At 32.6% G+C, this 15,636-nt stretch overlaps 3 protein-coding genes across 4 annotated transcripts in view; 2 read left to right on the top strand and 1 right to left on the bottom strand.

Moving 5' to 3' along the window:
- Positions 1 to 15,636, top strand: part of LOC132905995 (DNA/RNA-binding protein KIN17) — an 89,151-nt gene that overhangs the window by 17,688 nt on the left and 55,827 nt on the right. The gene's annotated exons all lie outside the window — the stretch shown is intronic.
- LOC132905994 (serine/threonine-protein kinase ICK) lies at positions 22 to 10,505 on the top strand. Of its 2 annotated transcripts, none has more exons than XM_060957805.1 (11): positions 22 to 169; positions 544 to 732; positions 4,313 to 4,565; positions 4,950 to 5,071; positions 5,138 to 5,350; positions 5,722 to 6,069; positions 6,404 to 6,568; positions 7,127 to 7,252; positions 7,364 to 7,636; positions 8,026 to 8,237; positions 8,366 to 10,505. In XM_060957805.1, the coding sequence occupies exons 3-11, from the start codon at positions 4,404 to 4,406 to the stop codon at positions 8,476 to 8,478; spliced, it is 1,734 nt and encodes a 577-aa protein (XP_060813788.1). In that variant the 5' UTR covers positions 22 to 169; positions 544 to 732; positions 4,313 to 4,403; the 3' UTR covers positions 8,479 to 10,505. The 2 variants fall into 2 exon arrangements, with proteins under 2 accessions (XP_060813788.1, XP_060813790.1); XM_060957807.1 differs by having other exon boundaries at positions 7,367 to 7,636.
- LOC132905993 (equilibrative nucleoside transporter 4) lies at positions 9,000 to 15,185 on the bottom strand. Its single transcript, XM_060957804.1, has 10 exons — positions 14,773 to 15,185; positions 13,852 to 14,006; positions 13,622 to 13,750; positions 13,475 to 13,549; positions 13,164 to 13,387; positions 12,987 to 13,098; positions 12,743 to 12,910; positions 12,467 to 12,654; positions 12,123 to 12,363; positions 9,000 to 12,043 (listed from the first exon to the last, which is right to left on the bottom strand). The coding sequence occupies exons 1-10, from the start codon at positions 14,940 to 14,942 to the stop codon at positions 11,658 to 11,660; spliced, it is 1,848 nt and encodes a 615-aa protein (XP_060813787.1). The 5' UTR covers positions 14,943 to 15,185; the 3' UTR covers positions 9,000 to 11,657.

Genomic DNA, 15,636 nt, shown 5'->3' on the forward strand with positions numbered 1-15,636 from the left:
AATATCCGATTTAATAATTTTAATATACATATCTAAAAATTGATACTCTCACTTTCGTTATAAATACAATAGGAAAGGTTAAATATCATTGCAATTTGTCATTGACAAACAAATAATATTTACCATTTACTTGTATTTTTGTATTTTAGTCATCTGTATCTCTAATAAGGTATCTTTTGCATCATATCATTTTCAATTTATAAATATTTTTATTCGTTACTTATTTATTTGTACTTATGTACCAGCAATAGTCGGTAGCATCTCAACCTTAAATCAAATATTAAGTCTGGAAATTGTTTATTTTAAATTCATATAATATTCACTCAATTTTATAAGCAATCGTTTTAGATACTAATTCTTATGTCGAATTTCTTTGATTACCCTATTTCTTTAGACTTTTATAAATACTGCTTGACCTTTTGCAAATGGTACTGCTTTCGTTATCTACCATCTTCTTTTCTGCAATAATATTTCTGCTTATAATTGAATTATTTATAACAGTTGTAAAATTCGATGTTTGTTTTATTTTCATCGATGAAGAAGAATACGATCAGCCAACGAATTATTACAATAAGGGTTAAAACAACCACCAATGGTACAAGTTTCAGTTAGTACTTGTAACCATGACTACACACGGTGAAGCATGGCCGCTCGATTAACAGTTTGCGAAGGAACATTGCGCAGAAAGGTAATCACGTACGTGGAATGTTGGTGAGCCAGATGGTTTTCGTCGTAAGTAAAAATTAAAATCATCGTATTCGTTTACGCTTTCCAAGTCACAGTGAGTATTGAAATTTGAACGAACAACGCCTCCAATTCCTAACGCTTCCGGTTAAACTTAATACGATAAGATAAACTTAAGCCGTTTGCTTAACTTTAGTCGTTTCGTCAGATTTCAAAATTTTTCAATTTTGTCCACGTTCGCATTGAACGTAAAAATTTCTAAACTAATCCTTTTATAAGTAAATTAAGTATTTGAGGATTAAGAACGCACAGTTAAATCGTGTAAAATGTATTAAAACAAGTGTTAATTATAGTACAATCTTACGTTGATTGATCGGTTTTGTTTTTTTTACGTATTGCTTATTTCTATAACATTTTGTATATTGTATAACGTTAGCAGGTATTGGCGAAGAATTGTAAACGATCGAATAGATTCAATTGATCGTGAATTTACCGAGATGAAATTTTTATTTTATTTAAATTCGACTTATCACGTTCCACGTTATTCTATATTGTTCTGTAGTATTAATTGTTCCTGCATCATTATTTCGCGTAACATTTTTCAATATGATTTTAAAATAGAAATATAAAATATCAGGTAGCAAATGAATTGCAATTGGTCACCTATTAGTTCATTAATATTTATATCTTATTATTTAACTGCTGTTGAGATCCAGCGTTTTTTTCTTTTTATTATACAATAGCAAACTCGTGTAAATTACCCAGAACTTTGCTGTCAAGTTAATTAGAAACATACTACCAATCGTAATAAATGAGAAAGCAACGCTATAACTTTTGATACAAGGTCAGAACCTGAGTAATAGCTTTATTATACATACACTTAGCCATTTTCTTGAATCGTGAGACCTAAGAAAATCTATATTCTCGCATGACTGACCCGATACGAAAATTGTCCACATGCGAACGTAAGGGAAATGCTAATCTTGATGTTGACCTGCGTTGTTCTCATCGAACAAAATCATTCTAAGACGTAATTGGGTTACCGTACCTTTTTTGTCGAAACTACTTACACGTGCAATCTTAATTCTTGCAAGATACAATATTTTTATTTTGCATAAATTTTAAATTCGAAATCTTTCAATTTCCGGGGGTTCAAAGTTTAAAAATTCTCTAATTGCAGATAGACCGTGGATTTATACGAATTCATAGTTTTATGAATATAACTAAATGGATAGAACATGAACAGAAATTTGTTTAACGCATTAGATATTACTACAGATGGTAATATCTGAACTTTAAATATTAATTTATGCATGTTATGCGTGCTTTTGCTTTCAAATTTCCCATAAATACGTGAATACATTATCCGAAGTCCAATTATAAAACAGCAGTGACTGTTAGCGATTAACGATTTATATCATGCATTTAAAATTAATCTCTTTATCTGTGATTTTTTTTATCTTATTATTTTTTATTCGAATTGACGATAGCTATTTCTTCTTTACGTCAATTTTACATGTATTGACAAATGGACAAAAAATGTCACCAAATTATTTATTCATATCCTTAATTACACATTCATCCATATAAACGACGTATAAAGCGCCACGTGTCTTTATCAAAATATGCTCATATATCTAGGAAGTAACAGGTGTCAATATTTCAAACTAAATGAAATTCAGTTAACAATTCAATGCAATGGTACCTACATATCGGTACCAGCATACCGTTTTATATTTTACGAAGTGTATATCAGCATTTTCTCGATAGCATTTCCGTTAGTAATGAAACTTTAACTCCAACAACTTCCAACAAGTGGTATAAGCTAGTTGAAGTGTGTACAGCCTTTTTTTCGATCAATTGCACGATTCTTCTCTAGTAAGGATTTTTGATAATATCAACAAATAACGATATCAAACAAATTGTCCCGATCATCTCTGTGATATCTATAAATATCAATTAACAACGAGAAAACATAAAAATTAATCTCAAAAGATAATAAACTTTTAGCAATTCTAACTATTATCTAATAAGCGATGTTGTAAATGGATCTTATCAGATACAATTATTTATCCGCTATATCGGATTTTGTTTCTCCAGATAAAAGATAAAACAAAGAGGGAGATAATAATTAATCAGATAAAATTCTCCTTTTTTCCTTTTCTTTATCACACGTGCTATGATTACAGAAGGTAGATAAATAAATATTGATGAACACATATATAACTAACATATTAATTTATATAATCTATCTATAACTAACAAAAAAATTGAGCCAAGTGTCTACGAGTAGTCTGTTAGACACGACCATTGTTATCTACGTCGATGTTCGATTAACGAAGCGTACAGTAAGATACATTTTATTTTGTCATTATTTTAAAGTGTCGAGCGACGAGAAGGACGCTTCTTTTCTATATCACGTTCGTTTGTAGCTGCGACGTACACGTGCCCCTCGCTACTGATTACTGACAATGTCCAGTCGTCATGACGAAAATACGTAGCGACGAAAACTTTTGTTGATTGTTTTTTCATGAACAGGCGCACATTGCTTTACAACGACAGCTACATGCAAACGTACTTGCCACTATCTTCATCAACGAATGTAATACGCGTCTATGAAACGTCGCTACGTGGATAACCTTGGTAGGGTCTTAATCTTTTTATTTTGAGTTATGTAATACGAAAAAATCTTCTTTCGAATTAGTGATGAATTAGTAATAATTCGCTGACGATACGAAATCTGAAATAAAGATAAGATAAATAAAATGATAATTTGATTAATCTAATCAAATACTTATCTATTATTTAAAAATATTTCTACAAGAAAAAACGTGTCTTTGTTTGCTGAAAGAAACAGTAAAGAAACGCTTTGATTCTTTCTCATATTACATAAGAATCAGATGAACGCAACTACATATTGACATTAACATCGCTTTGTAAATGAAGATTACGAAATGTCATAACAAATTCATAACAAATGAATATCCATTTTGTATAATTATATTACTTATCGTATGTTCTAATGGACACTCTAATAACGATATTAACTAACAATTCATGTAAATTTAAATAGATGTAGATAACTATTATAATGATTTAACGTACGTCATCTACTACGTACTATGCAAAAACAATAATGATTATTACTTATTATTATAATGACTATTGAGTTATTATTAGATTGCATTATCATAATCTTTACAAATTATCATTAGTGAAAATCACGTTATTGCCATTACGATTGGAAATTTACCAAAATATATCTTTTCATTTTGGAGATCAATAAAATCAAACAAGTTTAATAATCATGATCGATATTTATTATCGTTATGATTATTATTAAGCAGGAAGTAAGAAGATGATAATGTTCGAAGATTTATAAATAACATAAGATAAGATGGTGAAACAAAATCCGCATGAAATTTCATTCGTGCTAATCGTTAAGGATTAAGATATTATTAATCATTAATAATATTATTAGATACTAGTACTGCGCATATGATTAGGAAAACGATCTATCGAAATATTATTTCAATAAAAACTTCAATTTAAGAATTTAATTTCTTTGAAAATAATCTTGAATCGATCTTTTCAAAGTCATGAAAAAAAGTGGAAATTTTTGTTTTAGAAATTAATATGATGCATCCAGAGTACTTTGAGACGAACAATCAGTCCGCAAGCTGAAGAAATGTTGTAAACCTTCGACAATTTGAACATCGATGAAAATGAATCGATACATAACGTTAAACCAATTAGGAGATGGAACATTCGGTTCCGTTGTTCTTGGGGAACGCATCGATACCGGGGAAAAGGTTGCCATAAAAAGAATGAAGAGGAAATATTATTCGTGGGAAGAGGCGATGAATTTGCGCGAAGTTAAAGTAATGCAAACAAAATAATTTATTTTATAGATCCTAGCAAGAGAATTCGTAATTTGATCTTATCGTTGGACTATGATTTTTGACATAATATATACAAAATTTAAAATTGTAAATATGCAGTAGAGTATGCATTGTAATTTTTAGCTTGTCTTTTGTTTTTATTAATTGCCAAATAAATGTATGAACTTGTATAAAAATTCATAGTCTAGATAATAGCTCGTTCCTGTTATTTTCCGAATTCTTAGATTCCATATATTCTTTGATTGTATCTAAAATTAATAACTAATTTATTCATTGGCGGAAATTAGTTATTAAAATAATTCCAGCGTTCAGAATGAAAAAGGAATTACTTAAATATTCGTTTCAATTTTTTTTGGTTTGTAGTCTTTGAAGAAACTTAGTCACGCGAATGTAGTCAAATTAAAGGAAGTAATTCGTGAAAACGACGTGTTGTATTTCGTCTTCGAGTATATGAAGGAGAATCTTTACCAACTAATGAAGGACAGGTAAAAAGATTTATTAAATTATCTAACTTTTAAGGAATAGACTTTCATGAATGTATTATGCAACAGGGACAAACTTTTCCCTGAACCAGTAATCAAGAATATAGTATACCAAGTGCTTCAAGGACTGGCGTTCATGCATAAACATGGCTTTTTCCACCGCGACATGAAACCTGAAAATTTATTATGTATGGGACCAGAACTGGTGAAGATTGCTGATTTCGGCCTGGCCAGGGAAATACGTTCAAGGCCGCCTTACACGGATTATGTATCCACTAGATGGTAATATCTACTTATTCAAACATTTGTTTAGTCAATAATTATTATTAGTACGTTCAATTAACAATAATCGCACGAACAATTGACAAAATTATATTTCTCATAAATTGGACGACTTATTTAAAATGAATAAGAAAATTGTAAAGTGATTTTTAACGAATAATAAGGGATGAAATAATAAAGAAATCTTTTTAATCTCTCTTTAATCTTTTGAGTTAGAGAAAGACAATATTTTATCTTTCAATTGTATCCGTACATAAAATTAATATTATATATTAATATTTATAATAATGATAATAGAAACGAATATGAATTGAAATCCGTAAAAGAAATTAAGAATTTTCTTTTTGATTAATTTAAGGGTTTCATTTCAGGTACAGAGCACCGGAAGTGCTGCTCCATTCTACAACTTATAACAGTCCGATCGACATTTGGGCGGTGGGTTGCATCATGGCCGAACTATACACGTTTCGGCCACTTTTTCCCGGGAAAAGCGAAATCGACGAAATCTTTAAAATATGTTCCGTCATTGGCACGCCGGAGAAGGATGATTGGCCAGACGGATATCAACTGGCTGCCGCTATGAATTTCAAGTTTCCAAACTTTTCTCGCACATCGTTAACCGTTTTAATACCAAATGCTAGCCAAGAAGCAGTAATACTTATGGAAGATATGTTACAGTGGAATCCTATTAAAAGGCCTACAGCACAGCAATCCCTAAGGTAAAACTTTTACAAGTTACCTAGAGAATATCTGTACTTTCGATCCATCCTGTAATGGATCAGCTAAATGAAACGGACAATTACAAAAATAATATTTCACCATTGTTTGCTAGACTTTTATTTGTTGTACTTTTACTTTTATTTTTACTGCTACTTTTTAAGGATTTATTAATAGTTTTTAGTTTGTTGTATTAGTGACAATTTTGCTTCAACGGACTTTTTCATACAACGATAGATTAGGCAGAAATTTATGTAATCTCATTTAGTTGATCCACCTTGTAGACTATAATAAGAAATAACTATAATACTAATCATTGAAATAATGCTTTTATAGGTATCCCTATTTCCAAACGAACATCCCGCGTATAATCAATAGTACAAAGATCGGTGTCACATCTCAACGAGATCTCGTTTTGAACAAAGTGAATCTTCCACCCCCTGTTCCTAAACCGTACAATTACGCCCAGCAAGAAGTACTCAGGACTTCGATGGAATCCAGGTGAATTGAATCGATATTTGTATCTTTATATCTTAGCATACGAAGGTAGAGTTACACAAGGATCTCGATACTTTTTGATCGAATTTGCCTTGAATTGATAAATGTCAAAAACACATTGCCAGCGATTTTCCAATATGTTTTTCTATATCAAAATTTAATTTGGACAAGTAAAAACAAGAAGAGAAGAAACAAATTTTCAAATTCGATTTTCTGGAAAACGAAACATACGATGCAATTTTGCTATTCTCGATTTCCGTTTTATCTTGAGGCATAGAATCTTCCTCTTAACTCGTTTTATGTATTTGTTTCTTTCGATAAATGAAGTGATGAGCATCAAGTGCGTCATAGTTGTGAAACTTATGATTCCTGGTAGTATTCTTATGAACTTATGGATCACAATGAGAAAATCGTTATGATACGAAATAATTAACATAATGTTGAGAAAACCTCCATCAAGGACTCGGTTTTGATAAAGAATATCGATAATTCTAACTTCATATGTTAAGAACTAAGAAATCGACGTTTAAAAATATCAAACGAGCTTGCACTTAATTACAGAGCACAAGAGAAAATGATGCAGCAACAGCAACAGCAAACGATACTACCTTTGTTGAACCATAATAGTTACATGCGCGAAAGCAATCCCCAAAAATTGGACGAGGACGAGTTTGCCGAGCTCTTGGGGTGCGTTGCTCGAATTTCCTAAATCGAAAAGCTGCGTATTAAGTAGGAATCCCCCCTGCGTACCGCGATACAACTCTATATAAAGTCTAATCCTTGAATTGTCCACGTCAGTAGCAAGATCATTCCCGAGAACGTGAACGCAAAGCTAGTCCCAGAACGACTGTACAAAGAGAACCGTGCCAATTGGAATGCCAATTATTTGCCAGAGAATACGCGACAGAGCAACGGAAACTGGGTGCTGCCAGCTTGGAACGAGCCATCGACCATCAATTGGAATCAGTTGCAGCCATCGAACGTGAAGAATGGTCGAAAAGCATCGGGGAAGCAACATTACATCGCTGTGGCTCGATACGTCGCTGGTCCAAGTGCGAGTTTAGCGTCCAGGTATCGAATGTTTCGAGATCTACTAAAGCAAATCCTGATCCCTTGCTCGCTGACAATACTGGGATGTATGTTGCTGTATTGTATGATCTGGGAAAACGAGTTTCGCAAATGTTTCACGTGTCTAGACACGATAGGATATTTCTTTTGAGATTATTTCTTTTATTTACTCGTAATTAGGTGCTGCTTAATGGACGTGACTGATTTTCGAGAATCCTTTTCTCAGATTGAATTTCCTTCTTTTATATCCTGTACACTATCCGCCTTCCATTGTAAATCAAAAGATGTTCAATAAATTAAATCGATGAATTCCTGAGATTCAAGTTTTTAATCGATTTATTTTAACCGAGGTTTCGTCTAATGGTTTCTCGTTTTCTTTTTTATTTTTGAAGAAACGGTGACTCCGACCCGAACAGGCCTAGATTAATACGGAACCTGGTTGGTCAACCGGTGGAGAAGTACGAAGAATTCACCGATTCCTTCTGGGTACCTAAGAGCTCTGTCGAAAATCAGACGAGACAATATTACATTCCACGAAATCGATATCTCACCGATCAAACTTTAAGGTTGCCTTATCCCAGCGTTTATGGTACACAGAATATCAGTAAGTATTCTTAACCTTGTCCATTTTTTAAGACAAATATTTCTTCTACGTTTGGTCAGATACTTTCAACGTTGATCGTTGAATCTCGGTTACTAATTTATTACTGTTAACAATTATGGGTTCAATAGAAAATACGAATAAAGGAACACATCAACCAATCGCATACGAAACTGTGCTGAACACAAAAGGCAGCGGAAGTCTTCATGGTCGAACAGACTGGGCTGCTAAGTATCTCAAATGACTGTTTGAAAACTATGCGTACATTTAACTTAGCATATTCAATTTATTTAACTGTGATAGAATGGCGTTTACCATTTCATTCCACTGTAAAGGAAACATAAAGGTTTGACGGTCTTTAAGAGCATAATCACTTCGCTGATTAATTATTTTTTAAGCTGCTCTAGTGATTATACTCTTAAACCGACGTGGTTGATATCTAATGAACCGTCCTTAGCTTATTGTAATAGGTAGGGAAAATCTGAAGAAAAAAGAGATTTGTGTCACTTAAATTTGTTAACAAATATTATTGCGAATTATTACCGATTAAGGGGCAGTATTTTGATAATACGTATAGAATTCAGTACATTAATTTGTCCCCTTCTTTTTTTAGTAAAGGAAAGAACAAAAACGACATCAATTAATTGATGTAAAGGAAACTAATATAGGAGACAGTATCGATTAATGATAGTGGTCAAGAGTGTAATGTTTGATTCGTAAAGAGTATTATACTTGGATAAGATATATTAAAGAATATAATATATATATATATATATACATATTTATTATTTGTACATGTTATTAATTACGATGTGGAGTAACTTCTGATACGTAGAAGACTAATGTAAAAATTGATCACATCTGCCCTTCTTTGTATACGTACTCTTTTAACGAGTATATATATATATTAAAGGCTGTACGGAATATTACTCCATGTCGTATCTGACATACGGATAGTTACATTTTAATGAAAAATATGATTATCAAACAAAAGGACTCTCCGTATTTTCTACACACAATCGTTTAAGAAGCATTCTTATACTGTACACTCATAATCATACCTCATCACTCATTTCATAATTCTATTACGATTTTTTTAGTAATCTTCGTATAAATTCCCCTAATTACGTTCGATCTTTCGAGTATCTTTCTCCCACGTGCATTTTTTTTTTTCTTTTCGTTTCTTTTCGTTTCTTTTCTCTGACATAGGTTTTAGCAGATATATCATGGAACTTATATTGCAAGTTTACGATACTAATGAAAGGGCAATAAAAAATATACCGTAGTCGCTTAACGAACCACTAAAATATCTTCTCTCGCCTACGATGCGATTGTAAAACTGGAATTCATCTCATAAAAAAATATCTCAGAAAGGAACGTGCCGTGTTTTCGTTTTTTCCCTGTACTAAAGATCCCCCAACACTTTTCTCAAATTTTCCTATTTGATAAATTTTCAAAACCCCACTCCATATCTCGATATGTTGAGAGTAAAGATATACACATGACATGTATGTAACGACTTGTCGGTTCTTCACGAATCTTAACAATCTTACTCCATACTGAGTCTGAAAAAGGTGTCGACGTTTCGTGCATCCGGATTGCGATCGGATAAAACAAACCATCGTACAAGAGAAATTGTGATAGAATCGATGATACGAATTGATATGATTAATTTGCATTACCTCGAATTTTCGTGTGTATGGGTATGTATAGACAATTCTTACGTGTGTATGTTTTAAGTGTAATCCCGGGTTCATGTGTGTGTTGTGTGTTTGTGTATGCTTCATCTCTAAACGATTTCTAGATATATTTTGAATATATGAAATACAACTGTAAGCTGTTTGGATGGGTGGTACATTTGGTGAATATTATGCATATACATTTATCTATTAAGATGTAATCTTTTATACTTTGAAGTGTAATCCATCGTTGGAACGTTCGTAAAAATGCTTCCGAGCTTTAAATTGTCGGTTAAGTCCATTTAATTCACGAGCTTGGATGAGCTTCATTATGTGATTTAATATAAAACAAACGTTAAGAAAGAAATAGTGAAAAGAATTCTGGTAAAGAATCTACCCTTCCTTCTCTTTTTTAATTATAAGTTTAACTTCTATATGACAACGCGTGAAAATATGATCTTTTGCAGAGTGTACCTATCCAGTGTGTAAAGTTTCATTCAGTGGCTACAAAGATTGAGAATATTTGATTATAAACCTTTCCACGCAACAATATGGATATGTTTCTGGGCGTATTAACTTAGGTAAAAAACTACGCGCTCGAAAAAAACACATGCTTTTCTTCTTTTCTTCTTTTTTCATCGTTTTCTTCGTTTCATACGGAAGTATGTTGTAAGTATATATATCTTACATTTATAATTATTAACTATTCACGCAGACATATAACGATCTCTTACAGAATATACTTGCACGATAACTAGATCGCGTAAATTTGCTACGTCTCAACCATTGATCTAACAAGTGCAGTGCTCAGAACTACCAGGAAGGACTTTGAATATCGTTTGGATATAATTTCCCTCTTTTTCGTGTCGTTCCGGACAGTTCTAGGATTAACATAAAGTTAACAAGTTTTAAATTAAAAAACAACTCATCGAAGGATATGATTTAATCCTTAAACGATACGAAGTCAAATACTATTTCAGTAGCAGATTCTTCTTTTTTATCTAGACAGAAACTTTAGGAGAAATATTATTTTCTTAATTCTTAAAATTGCCTAAATAAATAAAGGAACACTATGAGTTAACGCATTGGGATTGTCTCTGTCGAGTTACGATTATTCGTCATCATATTATTTAAGGATTAAAAAGATCTTTTGCTTTCCTTCTCACGTGCAACAAATTTTACAGCTATATATTTGAATCTTTTTTTTGCGTTTAACAATAAAATTTAATAAGTAGATGGCTATAAAATTAGCCACAATTATATAAAAGACACAATAATATCATCGAAGAAGACTTTTAAAGCTTTTTTCTGGCTTAATTATTCTACAGGAGTTAGAAAGAAGTATTTATTCGACGTAATGTGGATACAACATTACTCCGTGTTTGTTTTATTGACTCCTGATCACTTTTTTGTTAAAAATATCTTTTACTCGTTAATAAATTCCGGTAAAAACTCGAGTAAATAATTGCTGCAATATTTACGAAATCATAAGGATCGAGAACCCGAATTTTTGTGTGTGTGTTCAATCTGGCGATTTTAACTACCGTTCTGTAAAATCAAAATCTCTTTAACATTTCACAAATTTATTGGTATCATTTTGTACGGAAAATACTGCGATAATTTAAACGAATAAATAATTATAATCTACAAATCAATAAATAAGATTCTATATCATAATAAATTATTTGAATAAAATTATTTAGATAAAGCACCAGATTCAACACAGCACACAAACATGCGTATCCTAGTGTTGTAAAATTGCATTATTAACTGAAGCGGTAACGTTAACAAACATCTTCGGGGATATGGTCGTGGATGCTTCCATCACACCAGTAGTTAATGTACTAACGGTAGTATTATTAGACATCAAAGTGGATGTTAAAATAGTCGACAAAACAGTTACAGTAGTTTTTACCTTTGGTGTAACGTTTTCTAACGTGGGTAATGCGGAAGACATAATGGTTGTTAAAATGCTTGGTGTTGTATTATTAAGTGGCATTACTGATGGGTTTAATGCATTAAAGCATACATCTTTCGACTGGACTGGTAACTCGAAACGAGTATCCAGTATGTATGCGAATAACGAGCCTACTGTCAAACCTGTAGTATATGACAAAGTCATAATATTCCCTAAAAAGATACAGTAACGTTATAAGAAATAAGTCGTCATCGTAAATGAAAATTTAAATATACATATAGTATATAATACCTGCTAATTCACGATGTCCCTCCGGCACTTTAGTAGGTGCCTGCATCATTGGTACCGACCCAACGATGCCATTTGTCACACCAAGCAAGCAAGAAAGTAGCAATGGATATCCCTCTCCAGAAAATATTGGAGTACTTCTAGGTAATGCACAAAGTAGAAATAAAGGAATCAATATAATTCGAATACTCGCAAATGATAGTAACTGGGTACGTTTCCAATCGTAAGGAATCAAAGCAAGTATCTGAAATATTAAATAACAAGATATCCATATGCGCGCAACTATTAAATTTTAGGTGAATATATATTCAGCAAATATATATTCGAGACATTAAAATTCTTTATACCTTGCCCAATACATCAGAAGCATTAAACGCTGTCATCAAAAGTACCGGCATCCATGATCCAAGCTCGCAAGAAATAATTTCTGACACAATTCCAGGATACAAACAAAGTGTTACAAAGTATGCTAGACCAATACTAGCCATATATGGACATATTATCTTTGCCACTTCAAGTCTTGCAAGAAAACCCTCTTAAAAAATATCATGTATATTAGTTTTTAGTGAAGAAAATTTAATTTTATGATATAATAAAAATTTAGAATTAAAGAAATTGGGTACTTTTGATTTCAGACCACGGTTTACTAGTTTGAGTTCCATAAGTTCCTCTCATAACAACTACATCTTCAACTTTGTATGTAGGACCAGCGCTACCAGGAGGATTTCCTGATGGCGCACCAGGTTCATATACTGGGTTACTGAATGAGAATGGTGAATACTGATTTGTTCCTAAAAATACAAATTATTGATTTATTACCACAAATAAATGTTATTGGACGCACTAGAAATAAATTGTAATTTTTACCATTTAGCTCGGTGTTTCCACTTGCAGATTCATTTCCTAAAGGACTAGTCTGAATCTTTAGAACCCCATACTGACCTTTCGAAGGGTCCCCGACTTGATCCAATGGATCCATCTGTTCGCAAAAAACATTTAATATTATTTAATTAAAATTATTGGTTAATAATAATTGATACGTACCAAACCAACATCTTCCGTCGGTTCTAATGTAATTCGATTTCTTTCTTGACATAATGTTATATAAAACTGCACGAAATCAGTCTTGCGAACTTTTTGATTTAGTAAGAAGCACATTAGAATCGTGCTATTCGATAAAACGAAAAACATGGATGTGTTGCTACGTTCATCGTCAAGCAAAGACTTTGTTAATATTCGATTGATTGATACCCAAAGGCCAGCAATGCCTACAAGAAAATACATGTTTTTTTTTTTTAATATTTCTTCAATTCGATACTTTAAATAAAACAATTATTTGAGTGTTTATTTCTCACTTTCTCCAATCATCACCGCCTGCGTGTATCGACTGGGAAGCATGGAAGTGTATCCGTAAAAGCTCGATTGTTGAACTAATTAAAAAATAGCAATTTTAATATAAAATGTGAATTTTCATGGAATTCGTGACACAAAGCATTCTTTACCGGTACAGCCCAGCGATACTATTGCAACGACGACTAAATTAATCGTGTAAGAAGTAGCCACGTTAAAAGGCTCCCACCAGATCTCGGAAATCACAACAAAATTTAAGGTGACGAAGGCTACCAGATATCCTACAATTCATATTAGTGTATTAAATAATAGCATATTTTTATACAAAATGTTTTTCTCATGTTCTTAATAGAAAAATTTTACACTGCTTGTTAATTCTTACCAAATGTTATCCGTGTGTTTAGGGACAGTGTTTCGATCAAAATATTATTTGCAAAAACCGCGAAAAAGGCCATGATAATGTAGACGACTGACATATCGAATATTACAGTAGTTCCGGGATACCTCGCTTGAAAAAAGTCCACCGCTATAATGAAACTGTAAGAAAAAGACACATTCACGTTACGTTCCATGAATAATAAACTTAATTAATATTTTTTATTAAGAATATTTTTTACTAACAATCTACTACTAAGTATAGCCATGCAATATTCTCATATGACCATCCCTGAGATCATTGATCGATTTTCAACAAGCATTTACGATCTAGAATCACTATTAAAAGTACAGTGGATCCTTATGCAATATTCCGCGTTATACGAATCTTTCTTTGATATGAGGATAAGAGATAAATTTTTACATCCTTTATAACCGTTAGCTTCCCTATATATGAATACGGTGGCTACTAAAAGTATTGGCATAACATTGTATTTATCATAGCATTTACAAACCAATTAAATTACATTCAAGTACATTACATTTCGTATCATTTAGTAGCATGTTTACATGACTACACAAATTTGATGCTATGGAAATGAAGTACATAAAATCTGTTAAAGAAAAATTCTTCATTGCAAAAAAAGAAGGTTCAAATACTTTTTCTAGCCGCTATATACGGCTTATCGCGCTTTACGAGTATTGTCACGATCTTGTCATCGCGTTATACGAATCAGCGTTATGCAAGGGTTCACTGTATATCAAAACATAAGGTATACATGGTTTTGGTGTTCGACATAAGCATGCACAAGCGTATATCGCAAGTTCGATTTTACTTTCAAGAAAAGAGCGTAAATTAAAGGTACGGAGGTCTTTGACACTCGATTGTCGACACACGGAGGAATATAGTGTCTGATTACGGCGTGACCTGTTGTACGGCAAGAGGAATCCTATACCGCCAAGTATAAGGGCGCAGTAGATGAAGTTGCATTTGTCAACAGGCGGTGACAGATGAGTGAATCCATTGGAAAATTTGAATTCGTTCATCCCCCTCGCTTTCCCTAACTGCACGTAGCCGCGGCTCAAATTTTCATCCATGTCTGCCGTGATCGACGAGTATTAAGAATGAAAAAAACAGTAATCAATTAGCCGTTAAACTGTTTTATGATTTCATTGTTTTCGGAAGAATTTCAACTGGGCGGCTTTTACTAAAAAAGAACCGACTGATTCCACTACACCACGCACTTCCTGCCAATCGGTTAATTGCACCTGATCACTGCCTTATTTATTTCTTTACGCGTAGTACAGACGTGATTGTCTTCGTGCACTGGCGCATGCTTTGAAAATTTGCGGCATTGATTTCTGCGTGCGCACTTGCGTCTCTTCCCCCGTGTTCCCGCGAATTCTGAATATAGGAATTCAAACTTTTTTCATTTCAACACTTTGGGTTAAATTATGACGATGTTTCAACTCGGGAAGCACTATCGATATTCTCATATAAATCTTTGGAAAATTTCCAACTATCGACCTTATAAATTCCCATATAAAATAATTATTTGGTATTAAGCATTTAATTCCACGAATGCTGTTGAATCTGAGTAGATATGCTACAAAATATCGATTTAAATAAGACAAGAATCGTTTCAAAACACAAGTATCGAGAGATATGTTTCTTCTTATTTTTCATATTAGTTTCTAAAGGAAACATAAATTGTAAATGAAGTATATCCTCGAGACATATATATGAAAATGTATACGCGTTTCAATTCTGCTTTAGCGCTAAGTTATTGCA

Source organism: Bombus pascuorum, chromosome 4, assembly GCF_905332965.1.
Source record: "Bombus pascuorum chromosome 4, iyBomPasc1.1, whole genome shotgun sequence".
In the NCBI taxonomy this organism is placed as follows: Eukaryota; Metazoa; Arthropoda; class Insecta; order Hymenoptera; family Apidae; genus Bombus; species Bombus pascuorum.

Coding starts and splice junctions, on each gene's coding strand:
- LOC132905994 (XM_060957805.1), top strand. CDS start 4,404: ATGAAAATGAATCGATACATAACGTTAAACCAATTAGGAGATGGAACA. Junction 6,070..6,403: donor ACAGCACAGCAATCCCTAAG/GTAAAACTTTTA, acceptor ATGCTTTTATAG/GTATCCCTATTTCCAAACGA. Junction 7,637..8,025: donor AGTGCGAGTTTAGCGTCCAG/GTATCGAATGTT, acceptor TTATTTTTGAAG/AAACGGTGACTCCGACCCGA.
- LOC132905993 (XM_060957804.1), bottom strand. CDS start 14,942: ATGGATGAAAATTTGAGCCGCGGCTACGTGCAGTTAGGGAAAGCGAGG. Junction 14,007..14,772: donor TTCCTCTTGCCGTACAACAG/GTCACGCCGTAA, acceptor TTTTTCTTACAG/TTTCATTATAGCGGTGGACT. Junction 12,655..12,742: donor ACCGTGGTCTGAAATCAAAA/GTACCCAATTTC, acceptor ATATTTTTTAAG/AGGGTTTTCTTGCAAGACTT.